This window comes from Diabrotica virgifera, chromosome 1 (genome assembly GCF_917563875.1).
Source record: "Diabrotica virgifera virgifera chromosome 1, PGI_DIABVI_V3a".
NCBI classification, from domain to species: Eukaryota; Metazoa; Arthropoda; class Insecta; order Coleoptera; family Chrysomelidae; genus Diabrotica; species Diabrotica virgifera.
In genome coordinates this window covers 316,663,424-316,680,150 of record NC_065443.1, presented here as the reverse complement: position 1 = coordinate 316,680,150, position 16,727 = coordinate 316,663,424, and the positions used below count along the sequence as shown (strand labels likewise).

Here is a 16,727-nt window from a genome sequence, read left to right as displayed (position 1 = left end):
AGTCATTTTAGATATACATTACAATACAGGTAATACTTTTGCAAATACAGTTTAGGACCACCAAAATGGAAAATTTTTTTCTTCGGAAATTTTTTAAGCTTTATGATTTTTAGTTTAAACCAGGTCTATTCGTAATCCTCAAACCAGAAGAAATTAAATGATATAGTTATTGTTATTTTTACAGCTTTTAATAAATATCCCGATAATGGAAATATATACTTTGGCGCTGTCCCGAGAAATTTCATTTTGATATAACTTAAAAATGGAATATCCACAAATGAAATTTCAAAGGAGGGATTACCTTTAAGTCAGGAGGAGTTATTTTGACTATGGTACATACTACTTTTAGCCTTACAGTTTAGGTTTACCAAAAGTGAAAATTATTCTGGATTCCTTTGCCCCTACAGTATAGGCAACCAACATTAAAATCGTTTTTCCTTTATAACATTTTCAATTTTCACAATTTTCAATTAAAACCAGTTTATTCATAATCCGCAAACGAGGTGCAATTTTTTGATATGGTTATTTAGTGACTTTACGGCATTTATTACCCTGAGAATCGACATTTATTTTTAGCGCTGCGCCGAAATCTCCACTTTTGATTTGCTTATATCTCAAAAACGGAAACTCCGCAAATGAAATTTTGAATGGTGCAATTATCCGCAAACGAGGTGCAATTTTTTGAGCTATGGTAGAAGTCAAAATAACAACTTTGAAAAAACCGTTTCGCTAACTTTATGACGCTCATACGTCGTACGTTATTGGTATATACCAGTATATACCCATGATACAAACCAAAGACCTATGACGCAGATATATTAATATTATGACACATGACAGAAGCTCGAAACAAATGACAATCGATGAAAAGCCCTTCTTTGTTTGTATGAACCAAGGAATTTAATCAAATGGAAACAAAACAAGAAGTTAATGAGATGAGTTGTAAAATAGTAATAGATGATAGTGGAGCCGGTTCTGATCCTTTGAATACCAATACAATCAAAATTGAAATTAAGGAAGAGCCAATGCTGGAAAATAGGTATGATACATTTTTTTATTCCGACCTAAAGAGATATCCTATAAAGACGGAAATAGAAGATAAACTTCAACCAGATGAAAAAAAACATACAGATATAAAAGGTAAATAAAAAGATTTCTATTTTGTATCTTTCAATTCTCGTTTCAATTATCCTCGGAAGTTATTTTTAAAGTTATAAATTTTTAATGTTCTTCCTCTTTATCAACAATTCTGCTGGTTGATTGGCGGATTGATACCTCTATCAAAGAATATATGGATACATTTTTGGCAAAGTAAGGTAAGTGACATTTTTGGCGAAAATCATGTTTTTCCATTAAACTAATGCTATTATTATTTAGAAGGTACTACTAAAGTGTAGTAAGCCTATACATATTTTATGTTTAAAGTAATTACAGGCTTACTACACTTTGGCAGTACCTTCTAAACAATAATAGCGTTAGTTTAATGGAAAAACAAGATTTTCGCCAAAAATGTCACGTTACTTTGCCAAAAATGTATTGATATAGCTCTTAGAAGAAGCTTTTATACAGTGATGAGCGCACTAATAACCCGTAAAAGATTAAAAACATATTAAGTTGTGAGATAAAAAGAGATGAGTCTAGTGGACGTGTTAAATTTGGCGATAGTAACTTATAGACGGACATTATATTGATTGTTTCCCACCTTTAGACATATCAGACGAGTTTGAGAAATGCCACTGTCACAGTGAATTTTAGTTGACATACTCATCTGATACGTCTAAAGGTGGGAAACAATCAATATAATGTCAATTTATATGGTACTATCACTAAGGGCCGGTTGTTCGAACGCTAATCAACAATGATCATTATCAAATAATTAATTACTGTCAATGTCAATTGTTAAAACATAATTAATTACAATTCTGAGACTATAATCAATTAATATAACAATAATTATTAACATAATTAATAATAAATCTCATAATTGTAATTAATTATGTTTTCAGCAACCCAAACAAAGTTGACATTGACAGTTTTGGTGACAGTAATTAAATATTTAATAATGATCATTGTTGATAAGCGTTCAAACAACCGGCCCTAAATGTAACAACTCTACTAGTTTTATTTCTTTTTATCTCACAATTTAATATGTTTCCCATTTTTTGCCGGTTATTAGTGCGCTCATCACTGCATAGAACAAATGGTTACATTTATAAGCAGGCTTGTTGACGAGGGATGTTGTGGCCACAGTGTGGGCGGTGGTGAGATCGCGTAAACTCCGTAGTCATTGTCAGGTCTATGCACCTCCATGGCACCTACTCAGTTGGACCGCAAAATCCTATGCTAAAACGTTACAGGGCAGTACTTTTCTAGAATAGTATATATTCGTTGCCTCTATGAAAGATTGTCACTCCATCTTTTGTGAGGGTGGCCGATACTTCCACCGATTGGTGATTTATCTCTGGTTATTTTGACCACACATGTGTCACCCATTCTCGGTATGTGGTTATTCCATTCTTTTTTTCTATTTAGATGTCCATTCATTTATACACTACGTTACCTACATTGTCTTCTAATGTCTTCATTCCTCTTACAATATCTCAGTGTATTTCCTGTAATTCTTCTCAGGTAAAGGTATTTTACTTCCATTACTTGTTCAGTACCAATACAATCAATTTCTATTTTGCATCTGATTGGTTCTTTACTGATTACTATTGTTTTATTCTTGTGAGATGAAATTGTCATATTGAATTCTATTACATGCTCTTATGTTAAATCTGTGGAGTAATGTTTGTAGACTATCTTCATCTTGGGCTATCAATATTGCGTCGTCTGCATAGCAGAGTATTTTGACTTATTTGTTTCCCATTCTATATCCTCTTCCTTTGTTGATGTTTTTGATGATTTCATCCATGGTCCATGATTAAATTGAAGATCATAGGACTCAATCAGTCTCCCTGTCTTATTCTGCTGTCTATATCTGTAGGTTCTGTAAGTTGTCCATCTAATCAGACCTCCATTTTGTTCTTTTCATAGGTATTTTCAATAGTTTTTAAGATATATAGAGAAACTTCATTATACAGGCTGAGTCATGAGGAACTGTACATACTCCTACCTCGTATAGAGGCTCCTATGGGGAATAACAAATGACTGTTAAAAAGTGTCTGCTCCCATTGTTTAATAATATGCAGGGCTAGTTTCGCATTTTGGCAGAAATTTGTATTCGTCATAATTTTTTAACGGTCAGATTGATGTGTCTCTTATTTTGGTCAATCATTACACTATTACCACCTAATCAACTGATTTATTCAAACTAGAAAAAAATCAGGTCCGGCTTTAAAAAATTAGTTTGTTTGGGCCTTAGAAAAAATTTCACCCTGTATACGCTTTTTGAAAACTCTATATGAATTTTACAAATTAGACAAATACGCAATTAAAATGACATATTTATTTTTTTCTCCACAGGATTACTTAATTTTTTATAAAAAAAAATTTGACTATGAATTAAAAGTTTGGTAAAGTGAACCATAGATTTAAAAAAATTAACTTTTATTACAAAAATTAATTTTTTTTAAACAAATATTTAATTTATGTTACCACCCAATCAACTGATTTATTCAAAATAGAAAAAAATCAGGTCCGGCTTTAAAAAATTAGTTCGTTTGGGTCTTAGAAAAAATTTCACACTGTATACGGTTTTTGAAAACTCTAATATGAATTTTACAAATAGGCAATTAAAATGGCATATTTATTTTTTTCCGCACACGATTACTTATTTTTTTTTATAAAAAAATCAAATTTGACTATGGATTAAAAGTTTGGTAAAGTGAACCATAGATTTAGGGCCGGTTGTTCGAACGCTAATCAACAATGATCACTATCAAATATTTAATTACTGTCACCAACTGTCAATGTCAACTTTTATTGGGTTGCTGAAAACATTATTGATTATAATTATGAGATTAGTTAATCAATTAACATAACAATTATTAACATAATTGATTAACTAATTTCATAATTGTAATCCCATAATTATGTTTTCAGCAACCCAAACAAAGTTGGCATTGACAGTTGGTGAAAGTAATTAAATATTTGATAATGATCATTTTTGATTAGCGTTCGAACAACCCGCCCTTAAAAAAATTAACTTTTATTACAAAAATTAATTTTTTTTGAACAAATCTTTAATTTATGTTACCACCCAATCAACTGATTTATTCAAACTAAAAAAAAATCAGGTCAGGCTTTAAAAGATTAGTTCGTTTTGGTCTTAAAAAAAATTTCACCCCGTATACGCTTTTTGAAAACTCTAATATGAATTTTACAAATTGACAAATAGGCAATTAAAATGGCATATTTATTTTTTCCCCACACGATTACTTAATTTTTGAAGTTGATACTTCTTTTGGCGCGATTTCATTGAGGGTGAAATTTTATTAATATGCGCGCATGCGCACACAGGCAGTATGGAGTTAGTTACTAAATGTTTTATGTATTTATCGGTCCAGAAAAGTTGTGGAAAGAATATATTAGTGTTTTTAAATATATTTTTCTACAAACGTGTTAAAAATGCAATTTATAGCACTCCATAGGAGCGTTAAAAATGCTACTTTAAAGCACCGGTGCTTAAAAATTTTAAGGCACTCCAGTTAAAAATGAATTGTCAAATTGTGAAACGTCAAAATATTTATATTTCATTTATTAACATTAATAGATATTAATAATACAACTTTCGCAATTTGAAAAAGGTGGTTTAAAAGGTTTTTTAAAATTTGTTAGAATATACAAAAATAAAAGATGTTATTCTGATTTACGTATTGACAGTATAGGCAGTTTTGATGTAATGTCAAGAAAAATATAAAAATGAAATGTCAGTCAAGTTCAAGTAAAAGTTTTTGTAGGTATTGTCCTGTAATTGAGAATGAATAAATTATAATTGTTGATATATAAGACGTTTGTAGAAAAAATATTGTATGATATAGGTACGTGTTAAAAAGTACATTTTTAAGGCGCTCATGTGAATTGCAGAATGAGCGAAGCGAATCTTTCACACGAAACTTTTACATACGTGCCTTAAAATTGTATTTTTAACATTTATATCATAAATAACTATTATTATAAGTTTTGTGTATTTGGACTTGTCTACCTTGGGAAGTATTTTATAATTCACTTCGTCTGTTTGTCACTATGTCTGAGAAATCTTGTAGCCCGGATAATCAAAAGGATATAGCTCAGTGGTAGAGCGTTGGACTGGAGATCAAGTGGACCCCGGTTCGAATCCTGGTGTTTTCTAATCTTTTTTTAATTTTTGGTATTGTTTTAATAAAAATGTTTGGAAAGTAGTAAGTAAAAATTAATTTAATCTTTAAATAAAATACAAATAAACTGTCCGTTATTTCATTGAAATCATATTTAGAAGTATAACTTCTTACGTGCGTACAAAGTACACACACATTCTTTTTTTTATAAAAAAAATCAAATTTGACTATGAATAATTAAAAAATTGCTAAAGTGAACCATAGATTTAAAAAAATTAACTTTTATTACAAAAATTATTTTTTTTGACAAATATTTAATTTATGTTACCACCCAATCAACTGGTTTATTCAAATTAGAAAAAAATCAGGCCCGGATTTAAAAAATTAGTTTGTTTTGATCTTAGAAAAAATTTCACCCTGTATACGTTTTGTGAAAACTCTGAATTTTACAAATTAGACAAATAAGCAATTAAAATGGAATATTTGAGGCGCTCAGAGCAACAGTGGCCTAACCCACATCCCACAATTTTATCAAAACACTTTTATTACATTAAAGTTATGCATTACTTCAGTATTTTCAGATTCAGAGTGGCTCAAGCAACCATTGCCTGAGCTACTCTGCATCTGAAAATACTTAAATAAGGGATAACTTCAATGTAATAAAAGCGTTTTGGTAAAATTGTGGGATGTGGGTTAGGCCACTGTTGCTCTGAGCGCCTCATTTATTTGTTTTCCCACACGATTACTTATTTTTTTATTAAAAAATCAAATTTGTCAAAATCTTAATTTTAACCTAAAAATGAAATCCCGGTTTAACTCACTACAACTCTGTTCCAATTGTAATATTTTTTTTTCTGAAATTTTTACAGCACATATCTTTTACCAATTGTGAAGACTATGAAAATTGTTGTAGACTTTCAGTCTTCTTCTCGTAAAAGTTATGAATTTTTAAAAATAAAAGGTGCAGATTCGTGAATTGTAAAGTTAAATCGCAAAAATTAAGTGAAAAAATTTAAAATTTATCTATTTGATCACGTCTATGTTAAACTATAGAGTCCAAAGAGAAGTGTTATGTGGAGTTTTAGATCTAGATGTGTTATAGAAAAAAAAATGGTGAAACTTTTAATTTTAAGAAAAACGTTGTTTAATTTTTTTTATTTTTATGGTAAAATTGCGATTTCGACAAATTTGATTTTTTAATAAAAAATTAAGTAATCGTGTGGAGAAAAAAAATAAATATGTCATTTTAATTGCCTATTTGTCTAATTTGTAAAATTCACATTAGAGTTTTCAAAAAGCGTATGCAGGGAGAAATTTTTTCTAATTTTTTAAAGGCGGGCCAGATGTTTTTCTAATTTGAATAAATCAGTTGATTGGGTGGTAACATAAATTAAATATTTGTTTAAAAAAAATCATTTTTGTAATAAAAGTTAATTTTTTTAAATCTATGGTTCACTTTACCAAACTTTTAATTCATAGTCAAATTTGATTTTTTTGTAAAAAATTAAGTCATCGTGTGGGGAAAAATAAATATGCTATTTTAATTGCCTATTTGGCAATTAAATTTTTGGCAGGGTGAAATTTTTTTTAAGACCCAAACGTACTAATTTTTTAAAGCCGGATCTGATTTTTTTCTAGTTTGAATAAATCAGTTGATTAGGTGGTAATAGTGTAACGATTGACCAAAATAAGGGACACATCGATCTGACCGTTCAAAAATTATGATGAATACAAATTTGTCAAAATGCGAAACTCGCCCTGTTTATTATTAAACAATGGGAGCAGACACTTTTTAACGGTCATTTGTTATTCCCCATAGGGGCCTCTATACGAGGTAGGAGTATGTACAGTTCCTCATGACTCACCCTGTATAGGTATTATTAATTGTATAAATTTTTTATTTGCTACAGGTTTCAAAAAGAATATATCAAATTTAGTGGAAACACGGAGGAAAGCCAAGCCAAGAAAGCCAAAGTATATAGAGAAATATAAGAAAAAGTTGGAAATCATGCAATTAGAGCACGAGAGTAGGATGGCACGGATGCAACTGGAACATGAACTCAAGAAGAAACTGCATAATATTAGGATGGAAGCGTTGAGAACAGAAATGGAAATGATGCAAAGAGAAGCGGACAAGAGAAGACAGCTGATGCAGCTTGAATATAAAATAAATATTTTAAAAAGTAAAATTAATAAACATTAAGTACACTCATGTGTTTGTATTAGTCCAGGAACCGAAGCTTTTCACCTCGCAATTTTTACAGAATAGATCGATTTGCTTGAAAATGTGAGAATGAGTAGTGGATAGTCCAAGGATCAAAATCTATATCATGTTGAAAGGCGCTTCTACCACTGGGGTGGTTGCCACCCCATCTCGGGGGTGGAAATTTTTTATTATATTTTGAGCGCAAAAGTTGATAAAAACATTAATTTTAAGCAAAAAATAGTCTATACATTTTTTTGATAAAATTAACAGTTTTCTATTTATTCGCTATCGAAAGTGTTAGTTTCATATCGAAAAAATCAATGTTTTTCGATATTATACTCATTTACGATTCACTCAATTTTTGCTGTAGAAAAAATTTTTTCAAACCAAGTTCTTGGGAATTAAATGACCTACAATTTCATATTTAAACATTTTTTCGTATCTCTGATGCTAATCTTTCTATTCTGAAGAAAATGGCACTTTTTACCAAACCACAAAAATTCGTTATTTGCTTTTAACTCTAGTTTTTTAAAAACTAATCATTCTAAGCCAGTCAAACTTCTGGACTCTATTAATAATACATAAATAAAGAAGTATGAATAAGGCCAATGACTAAAAACACCGCTAACTTACATTATTATGCTGCCAATAGTATTTCTCCTTTTTTTTTTTCAAAAAAATATACTGATTTTTGACCCGTAACTTTTTATTTTTTATCCTAGAAAGTTCGGTAAAAAAGAATTTTGTGGGTTTTTACAAGATCTGTTATTATCTATTAATATTAAATCCTTTTAAATCCTCAGTCGCAAAAAGAGGTGACTTTGAAAGGGTTGGTAAAGGTGGATTTTGCATGTTATAAGTTTTAATTGTCAATAGCTCACTCAATTTTTGCTGTAGAAAAAAATGTTGCAAACCAAGTTAGTTCTTGGGAATTAAACAAGCTACAATTTTATATTTAAATATTTTTTCGTATCTCTGATGCTAATCTTTCTATTCTGAAGAAAAGGGCATTTTTTACCAAACTGCAAAAATTCGTTATTTGCTTTTAACTCCATTTTTTTTAAAATTGATCATTCTAAGACGGTCAAACCTCTAGAACTTATTAATAATGCATAAAAAAAGAAGACCAAATAAGGTCAATGACTAATTTTAATTAGGGTGGTAAGTAGGGGGAAGATTCCAATCACTTTTTCGCTGAAAAAAAATAGGGACTGACATTCTTTTCATTATAAGTCACTTAATTTATGAGCTAGAAACATTTTTTTTATTTCTGGATATAGATATTTTTTTAAAATACTTTAAATTAATTTCAACAAGTTATTCTCGAAAAATACATAGTTTTCCCGTATTTTGACTTTGAAACTACAATATTTAGCATTTGACGAAGAAGAGCTAACATATAATAAAGTATAGCTCGATTACTATTGGTCTTAAAGAAAAATAAAAAAACGGTTTTGTTTATTTTTTCAAAAGGTACATTTTTGCTAAGCAAAGTTGTTTTGAGTTATTAGCAGAAAACTGATTAAAAACATTGATTTTTTCGATATATGTAAAAGTAACACTTTCGATAGCGAATAAATCGAAAACTTAATTTTATCAAAAAAATATATAGAACGTTTTTTGCTTAGAATGAATGTTTTTACCAACTTTTGCGGTCAAAATAAAATAAAAATGTCCACCCCCGAGATGGGGTGGCAACCACCCCCACGGTAAAAGCGCCTTTCGGCATGATATAGATTTTGATCCTTGGACTATCCACTACTTATTCTCAAACTTTTAAGCAAATCGATCCATTCTGTAAAAATTGCGAGGTTTTGACCTTTTTTAAGCTTCATTACTTGGACTATATTACCCATCCCATATTTCAGATGGGGTATTTTGTTTTTGAAGTTGTAACAGGTTATTTAGCACTGTTGGACAATAGACTCAGTAAAACACAGGTTTAAACTATATTACCCATCCCATATTTCAGATGGGGTATTTTGTTTTTGAAGTTGTAACAGGTTATTTAGCACTGTTGGACAATAGACTCAGTAAAACACAGGTTTAAATTAAAATAATTACACTTAAAAAAGACCTTTTTTGGAATAAAACATTATTTATAGGAGAAAATAAATAATTTGGCTATATAAAATGCTTAAAAATACAAAAATTGCACTATAATAAAAAAGTACTTTTTATAATAACACGGTTTTGTTATATACAGGACACAACATGTTTCGAAAGAATAAAATATGAATTTTTAGTAGGTGAATTAACTACTGTTAAAATTATAATTCCAAAAATTACATTAGTACAGAAAAGTACTTTTTATAATACCACGGTTGTTTAAAATGGTATATATAATATTTATTTATAATAATTAACTTATAAAATATGGATATTTTAAGTATATCAACTTTTAATAATTATTTATTAAAAAAATTAAAAAAAGATACGCATCAGCCGCGTTTGAACTAGGGAACTCTGGATCTGCAGTCTAATGCCACTGACCCACCATCAATTTGTAGATATCGATTCATTAACGTACTTTAAAATATCATTGCATTAGTCACATTTTTAAAATAGTTTGAAATAAAAAAATCGGTTTATCCATACAGGGCAATTGATTATATATAATAATAACAAAAATTGTAGCCAACTTTGATTACAAATTGATAATCAGTAATCGTAAATTATCAGTTTTAGACAATTCAGTCATGGATTACCTAAAATTTGGAACGATTTAGACTTAAGTGTTTTCAAATTACTGGCTTGGTTAAACTGTTTAATCTTTGTCGAGCGGCATAATTTTACACCGGTAACAGACGGCATAGGTACAATTGTACCTGTTATTTATTTTCTTAAAAATTCCTTAATCTAAAGGGAAATTTTTGTTAGTTTTAAGATAGTATTATTTATTACTAGCATAATTGGTTAAAAATTGTTTAATATTGCAATAAATAAATAATAATATAAGGTAGTTTGTTCTTGTACGGATTTACAAACAAAAATTAGAAGCCGCTTTTAAGTGACCCCTGTTACCGTAAATTATTGAAAACTGCAACAATAAACTTAGAAATAGTAGTCGTAAACAAATTCTAGGAAGAGTAGCATTGTATTGTATTTAAATTAGAGACATAATATATTTCAACCACATTTAGTTATAATTTGGTGTTTGTCAATACGTGTATACCTAAAAATTATCACGAGTAATAATGATTATAAATTTAGTTTACCGAAATGCCGACAAAAGAGGCATACATAGAATCAACAAATAAATCTTGTGAGAGATGTGGAATATGGAGCCTCTGCCACTAATACGTGCAGCAATGTCTAGTGATCGTTTCAAGACCATGCTAAGATTTATAAGATTTGACAACGAAAATACCCGCCAATTATGCAAAAAAGCCGATAAGGCTGCACTCATACGAGACACCTGGAAAATGCTGAATCAAAATGTGCACTAAGGCTACAAGCCATCCCAATGCGTAACCATAGATGAACAACTGTTTCCGTTTAGGAAACACACAATTTACACAATATATATCTTCCAAACCCACTAAACATGGTATTTTGGGTTTGTAATGCATCAAATACTATACAAATTCACTTTTATATTTGAAAAACAGCATATTATGGTTCCCGATGAATTAATGTTGGCTAACATTAACTTATTAAGTTTTGGATCTGGCTACGTCTTATAAAGGTTCTGGGCGAAATGTTACCACAGATAACTTTTTACCAGTTATGAACTAACTAAAGTCTAGAATTCATGTCACATGAGGTTAGTAGGCTCAATTAAAAAAAAAATAAGAGATTTCTTCTCACCAATATACAAGCAAGCAAGAAAATAGCTATTTTTTCCAGAAATCTTGCATACAATCATGAATGCTATTAATTGCTAAAGAAAAACCAAGCAGTAGTGTTACTCTCGTCCATGAATATAACAGGACAAGTGACCGGAAATAATTGAGTATTAGAGTAAAACTAAATGGGTATTGATACCATGGATAAAATGCTGGGTGAATATACGGTCAAACGTCTAACATTGCTTTGGCTCTTAGCCCTTTTTTTATAATATGATTGACGTCACTGGCTTAGCATCGTACATTATATCGAGATCAAAAGCATAATCCATTACAAAAAACAAAGGACCAACGCAAGCAGCTGTTGAAGGATCTTTCTAAAGATCTTTGTCTTGCTGTAGATACTCCTCAAGTATCTCGCAGCATTCGTGGATCTACTCCAGTACTTGGAAATTGCCATGTTTGTCAAAACGAACGGAAAAAACAACCTAAAACGATAGAAAGTTGTGTAGTATGTTTTCTACATATCTGTAACAAACCTTATTGGGACCGTGCAAGTTCGGCAAAGCGACCCCTATTTCTACGCTCTATACTAAAATTCGCACTTTTAATTATATTGGCCAATTATATTAGTCCTGGTTACTGGATAATTGTCAAGGCCATAGTCCAAAAAAATAATAAGAAGAAAAAATAAGATTCAGGTTATGTTGTGAAAACGTCAACAATTGTATGTAGTAAATAAAATTAGTTATTAAAATGCAGTACTGCAAGCAAAATAAAATTAATTAAATTTACCTTTATATAATAATTGCATATCATATCAATATTGTGGAGCAATATATAATTTTTCTGCTTCATTGACAGAAGGTATGAAATATACGTCAATTTGACAATTTCAATTGACAATATGAATTATTTAAGATAGTTGCAATATTTCTCCGCGACTCGCGCAGGGTCTTTTCTCGTTTCCCCTTCCAAGTACTTGCACACCGCGAATAGGGGAGTGCAATTAGAACGAAAAGATACAATGTTTCGGAAAAAATCAAACAAGTTTATATTTTTCTAAAACTTTTTTTGTTAGTTTATAAATATGTTAAAGTAAAAAGTCCTACTCACAAATTTCGCCGCTAATTGTTTATTAATTGTTTAAACAATAACAATTGTTTTGTATAAATAATGTTAAGAATATGGGTGAATTCAACATTTTATTTTGATAAAAAATGATTTTATTTTAGTTTTGATTATGCAGAACCCGAATCTGACATTACAATTTGCAAATTCAAAATGGCGGATTCAAAATGGCGGATTTTTTCCTAAAAATCCTTAAAAAGTAGTTGTAAAATCCTAATTTTTTTATAAAACGTGTTTGTTTACATATATGTGGATATTTTTGAGAGGTTGCTGAACCTGAATCAAATTTTGATATAATTTAAATTATAAAATGGCAGATCCAAAATGGCGGATAACTTAAAAAATAAATGTAAAATCATAATTTCATTACAAAATGTATTTATTTCTACATATATTTATTTTTGAGAGCTTTGATAAACCTAACTTAAATGTTAACATTTTAAACTATAAAATGGCGGATCCAAAATGCGGATTTTCTAAAAAGAACATTTTTCCAAAACATTTATTGTCTTTATTTTTAACAGGTTGTTGAATCTGAATTAAAGATTAAAAATTTAAATTTCAAAATGGCGGATCCAAAATGGCGGATATTTAAATGAAAAACAAGTAGAATCCAATCAAACAAATATGAAATTTCATTCTTAAAAAAAAGATAAACAAATAATTTTCACAATAATATTAAAAATTAAAATGTATTAGAAAGAATATTAAAAAAAAACAAATTTTCGATGAGGATATAATTACATATTGGAACATAGTTTTTAATTCCAAACAACTTTTCTTTATAAAAATTTTCGATATTGTGAAATATAAAGGTACTTTACTCTTGAGTGAAATTCATATTTTTTAACATACCTCGTACAAAATTAACAAAATTTGATATTTGATGGTTTCATCTTATGTTATATTCGATGCAGAGTATTTTATAAACAATAACTTTTTTTCGTAAAACTGATATTAAAAAAGTTATCAATAGGTTCCAAGTTACGCAGACATACTGTATAAGAGCTAAAAAAATTTTTTTGTTAAACATTTATTATTGTTGAAGCTTATTATTAAATGTATTTTAGGTAAGTTTTACAGAAAAAAGTTTTGATCACTCTGCATATACATTTTTTCAGCTGGTAATTTTCGGTTTTTGTATTACATTTTTGTTATCTTTCTTAGTTTTCTCAAAAAGAAATTGTTTATTTCATTTTTAAACTAAAATAATTCAGTGATTTTTAATGATTACATTCCAAGCTTTAAAAAAATAGCAAAAAAATTGTATTAGATTTATTCAAACTTGAGTAATACCGTCTTAAATTGGTGGGAATTCTGTAAAACTACGAAGTTTTCAAAAATTACATTTTTTGAGACATCGTATTATTTAAATTCAATTTTTGAGATTTTTTTTTAATAAAACATCGTTTAGTAAGATGAATGATAGGTAAGTTGTGCAAATTTGAGAGTTTTATAAGTAAAATTGTATTAGTTACACATTTTTAAATCATTTTTAAACAAAATTCATGTCAGGCTCACTTTCCGCCCACACCATACTTATGTCCATACATTTTATTTCTTTATATTACAACCATAAGATAGATTATTTCATCCTCTTTCATGTCCAATTTATAAAATTCCTTTTGATCCATTAGTTAAAGAATTACATTAAAAAAACTCAACCATGCAATTCTTCCACCGCTAGTTTACAGTGCGCCAATGTGTGTGAGAAGGGTGACTTTAGCGTTATAAATAAAAAATTACAGAAGCTAGAGATTTAATTTTAGAAAAATCTTTATATAAGGTTTTTTGGGTAAAATTTTCTGAATTTTTCAATGGTCAAGTCAGTATTTTTCTAAAAATTATATTTTCGGAGTTATTTAAAAAAACATCTAACTTCGCTGTTCATTTGTTTAATAAAAAATTAAGCACCCACTTCTCGAGTAGAACTTTTTGATATGTTGCTTATTAAACATTTCTTAATGAAATTACAAAAAGTTTTATCTTGTTTGATTTTTCCGAAGTGAAAATCTAAATGCACTCTCCTATTATTCTTTGTCTAAAACGACATGCTGCAAAAATTCACATTAACATTCACTATTGTATTTTAGTTCAAATAAACTATCATTTAAATACAAAATGTGTTGATATTTTATAACATTCATTTAAAAAATATACAAGGTACAAATGTACCTATGCCGTCGTTTATGGGGGTAGGAACAATTAAGCCCCCTGCTGGGAACTGAATAAAAAATTTCTTTATTATATTTGGCTCACATAATCTACTGAATAAATGTAGAGATGTCACAAAATTTGAAGTCTCTGTCTCTTTAACAAAAAAAAGTTATCACAATTTGAAAACTCAAAAGTTACAATTGTACCTATGCCGCCCGATGAAGGTTAAAACAAATTTCACACTTGAAGGCTTTTCTTCAGTGTGCACTTACATATGGCTTTTCAAATTTCCATATTGACTAAACTGCTTAACCCTTTAGGCCCCCTCGGGATACATATGTCCCACTATAGTTTAAAAATATTTAATGTCTCAAATGCGTCCCGATTTAAACGTAGTTTTGCTTTAGTGGTATTCTTAGTGCAAAAGCAAGACAATAAAACTTGAATTGACCATACTTACACTTAAAGCTGTAAAATTATGTTAAATAAATGTTTAAGAACACTTGGATCCTTTTTTGGATACGTCCCAGTTAACAATACCAATGGGCGGCAATGGGACATATATGTCCCATTTGTCAATGTCAAAACTAAGAAAAAATCTTATGAAAACCTGTTTGCGTAACCTAATTACATACAAAAAAGCTCATAAATTACGATTTCAATTCCGTTTATTTAAGGGGATGGGTACCTATTTTCGGCTGCAATGCTATTCTAATAGTCCATTCTTTCACGGTTTTTGCTCTAAATTTTAAAGAACCGCTTGGATTGACATGAAATTTGGCATACGTATAGCTTACATGTCAAAGAAAAAAGTGATATTGTGCCAATGTGTGCTATTGCCCTGGGGGTGACTTTCACCCCCTCTCGGGGGTGAAAAAATATATGTCCAAAACAAGTCCGGAAATGGGTAAACTGACTAATTTTAAGTAACTTTTGTTCTATAGAGCTTTTTCGCCAAGTCAACACTTTTCGAGTTATTTGCGAGTGAATATGTTCATTTTTCAACAAAATAACCACATTTTTAGACGGTTTTTCGCAAATAACTCAAAAAGTAAGTATTTTGTCGAAAAAAACGTTCTTAGCAAAAATATAGCCTATAAAAAAGTAAAAAAAAAAATGGTGTACGCGTTAGGTCTTTGGATCTCGTAGAACCAGAGTTATAGCCAATGAAAAATAGATTCATATTCACCAAATTTCAAATAGAATATTCCACGTGAAATATCCAAAAAATTAAACAATTTTTGAGGGAAACCAATTATAACTTTTTTAAAGTATTTAAAAAAAGCTTTATTTTTGTTTTTACAAAAAGTTTCTAGCATTAAATTTAAGCAAGTTACGCTCAAAATAAAGTTGGTCCCTTTTGTTTTTGCAAAAAAAAATCGGGAAGACCACCCCCTAATTAGCAACTTAAATGAAATTAATCGTTGCCGCTTCACAAATTATTTTACTTATATTGTGTTTATATGAACTGTAAGTTTCATCGATTCAAAGTGCTTATTTTTGAAAAAATTTTTAAATTTTAAATTTTTAAAAATTTAAATTTTGAAAAATATGCTTTTTTTCAAAATAACTTAAAAATTGTTAGAGATACCAAAAATCTTGAAAAACAAAAAAAGTCAGATTTGCTTTTCTGAATATCATGTATTTTTTTGTTTTTATGTTAGACAAAAATTGATCAAGATTTGGTGTTTCTAAATTTGCATACATTCGTGATCAGTGACTCGTTCAACCCCTTTTAACTACAGCCCTTTCAATAATAAGGACTTTGAACCGATGAAACTTACAGATCATATAAACAATATATACACGAGTCAAGAAACTTGTGAAGCCGTTACGATTAAGTTCATTTAAGATACTAATTAGGGGGTGATTTTCTCGATTTTTTTACCAAAACCAAAAGGGACTAACTTTATTTTAAGCGTAACTTGTTTAATTTTGATGCTAGAAATTTTTTTTATAAAACAAAAATGAAGCTTTTTTTAAACACTTTAAATAAGTTGTAATGAGTTTTCCCCGAAATGTGCTTCATTTTTGGTTATTTCACGTTAAAGTATTCCATTTGGAATTTGACGAATATGAACCTATTTTTCGTTAGCTGTAACTCTGCTTCTACTAAATAAAAAGACGTGATATATACACCATTGTTTAAAATTTTTTATAGGCTATATTTTTGCTAAGAATGCTTTT

General features: G+C 29.3%; 1 protein-coding gene across 1 annotated transcript; it reads left to right on the top strand.

Annotated features, from left to right (window-relative positions):
• The first annotated feature begins 836 nt into the window (after positions 1-836).
• Positions 837-7,466, top strand: LOC126879261 (uncharacterized). The gene is made up of 2 exons (XM_050642336.1): positions 837-1,140; positions 7,169-7,466. The coding sequence occupies exons 1-2, from the start codon at positions 909-911 to the stop codon at positions 7,459-7,461; spliced, it is 525 nt and encodes a 174-aa protein (XP_050498293.1). The 5' UTR covers positions 837-908; the 3' UTR covers positions 7,462-7,466.
• Positions 7,467-16,727: the final 9,261 nt, after the last annotated feature.

Bases quoted from the DNA above. Each gene is read 5' to 3' on its own strand.
- LOC126879261 (XM_050642336.1), top strand. From the start codon at position 909: ATGGAAACAAAACAAGAAGTTAATGAGATGAGTTGTAAAATAGTAATA. The intron at 1,141-7,168 runs GTAAATAAAAAG...TATTTGCTACAG, and splicing joins AAAACATACAGATATAAAAG to GTTTCAAAAAGAATATATCA.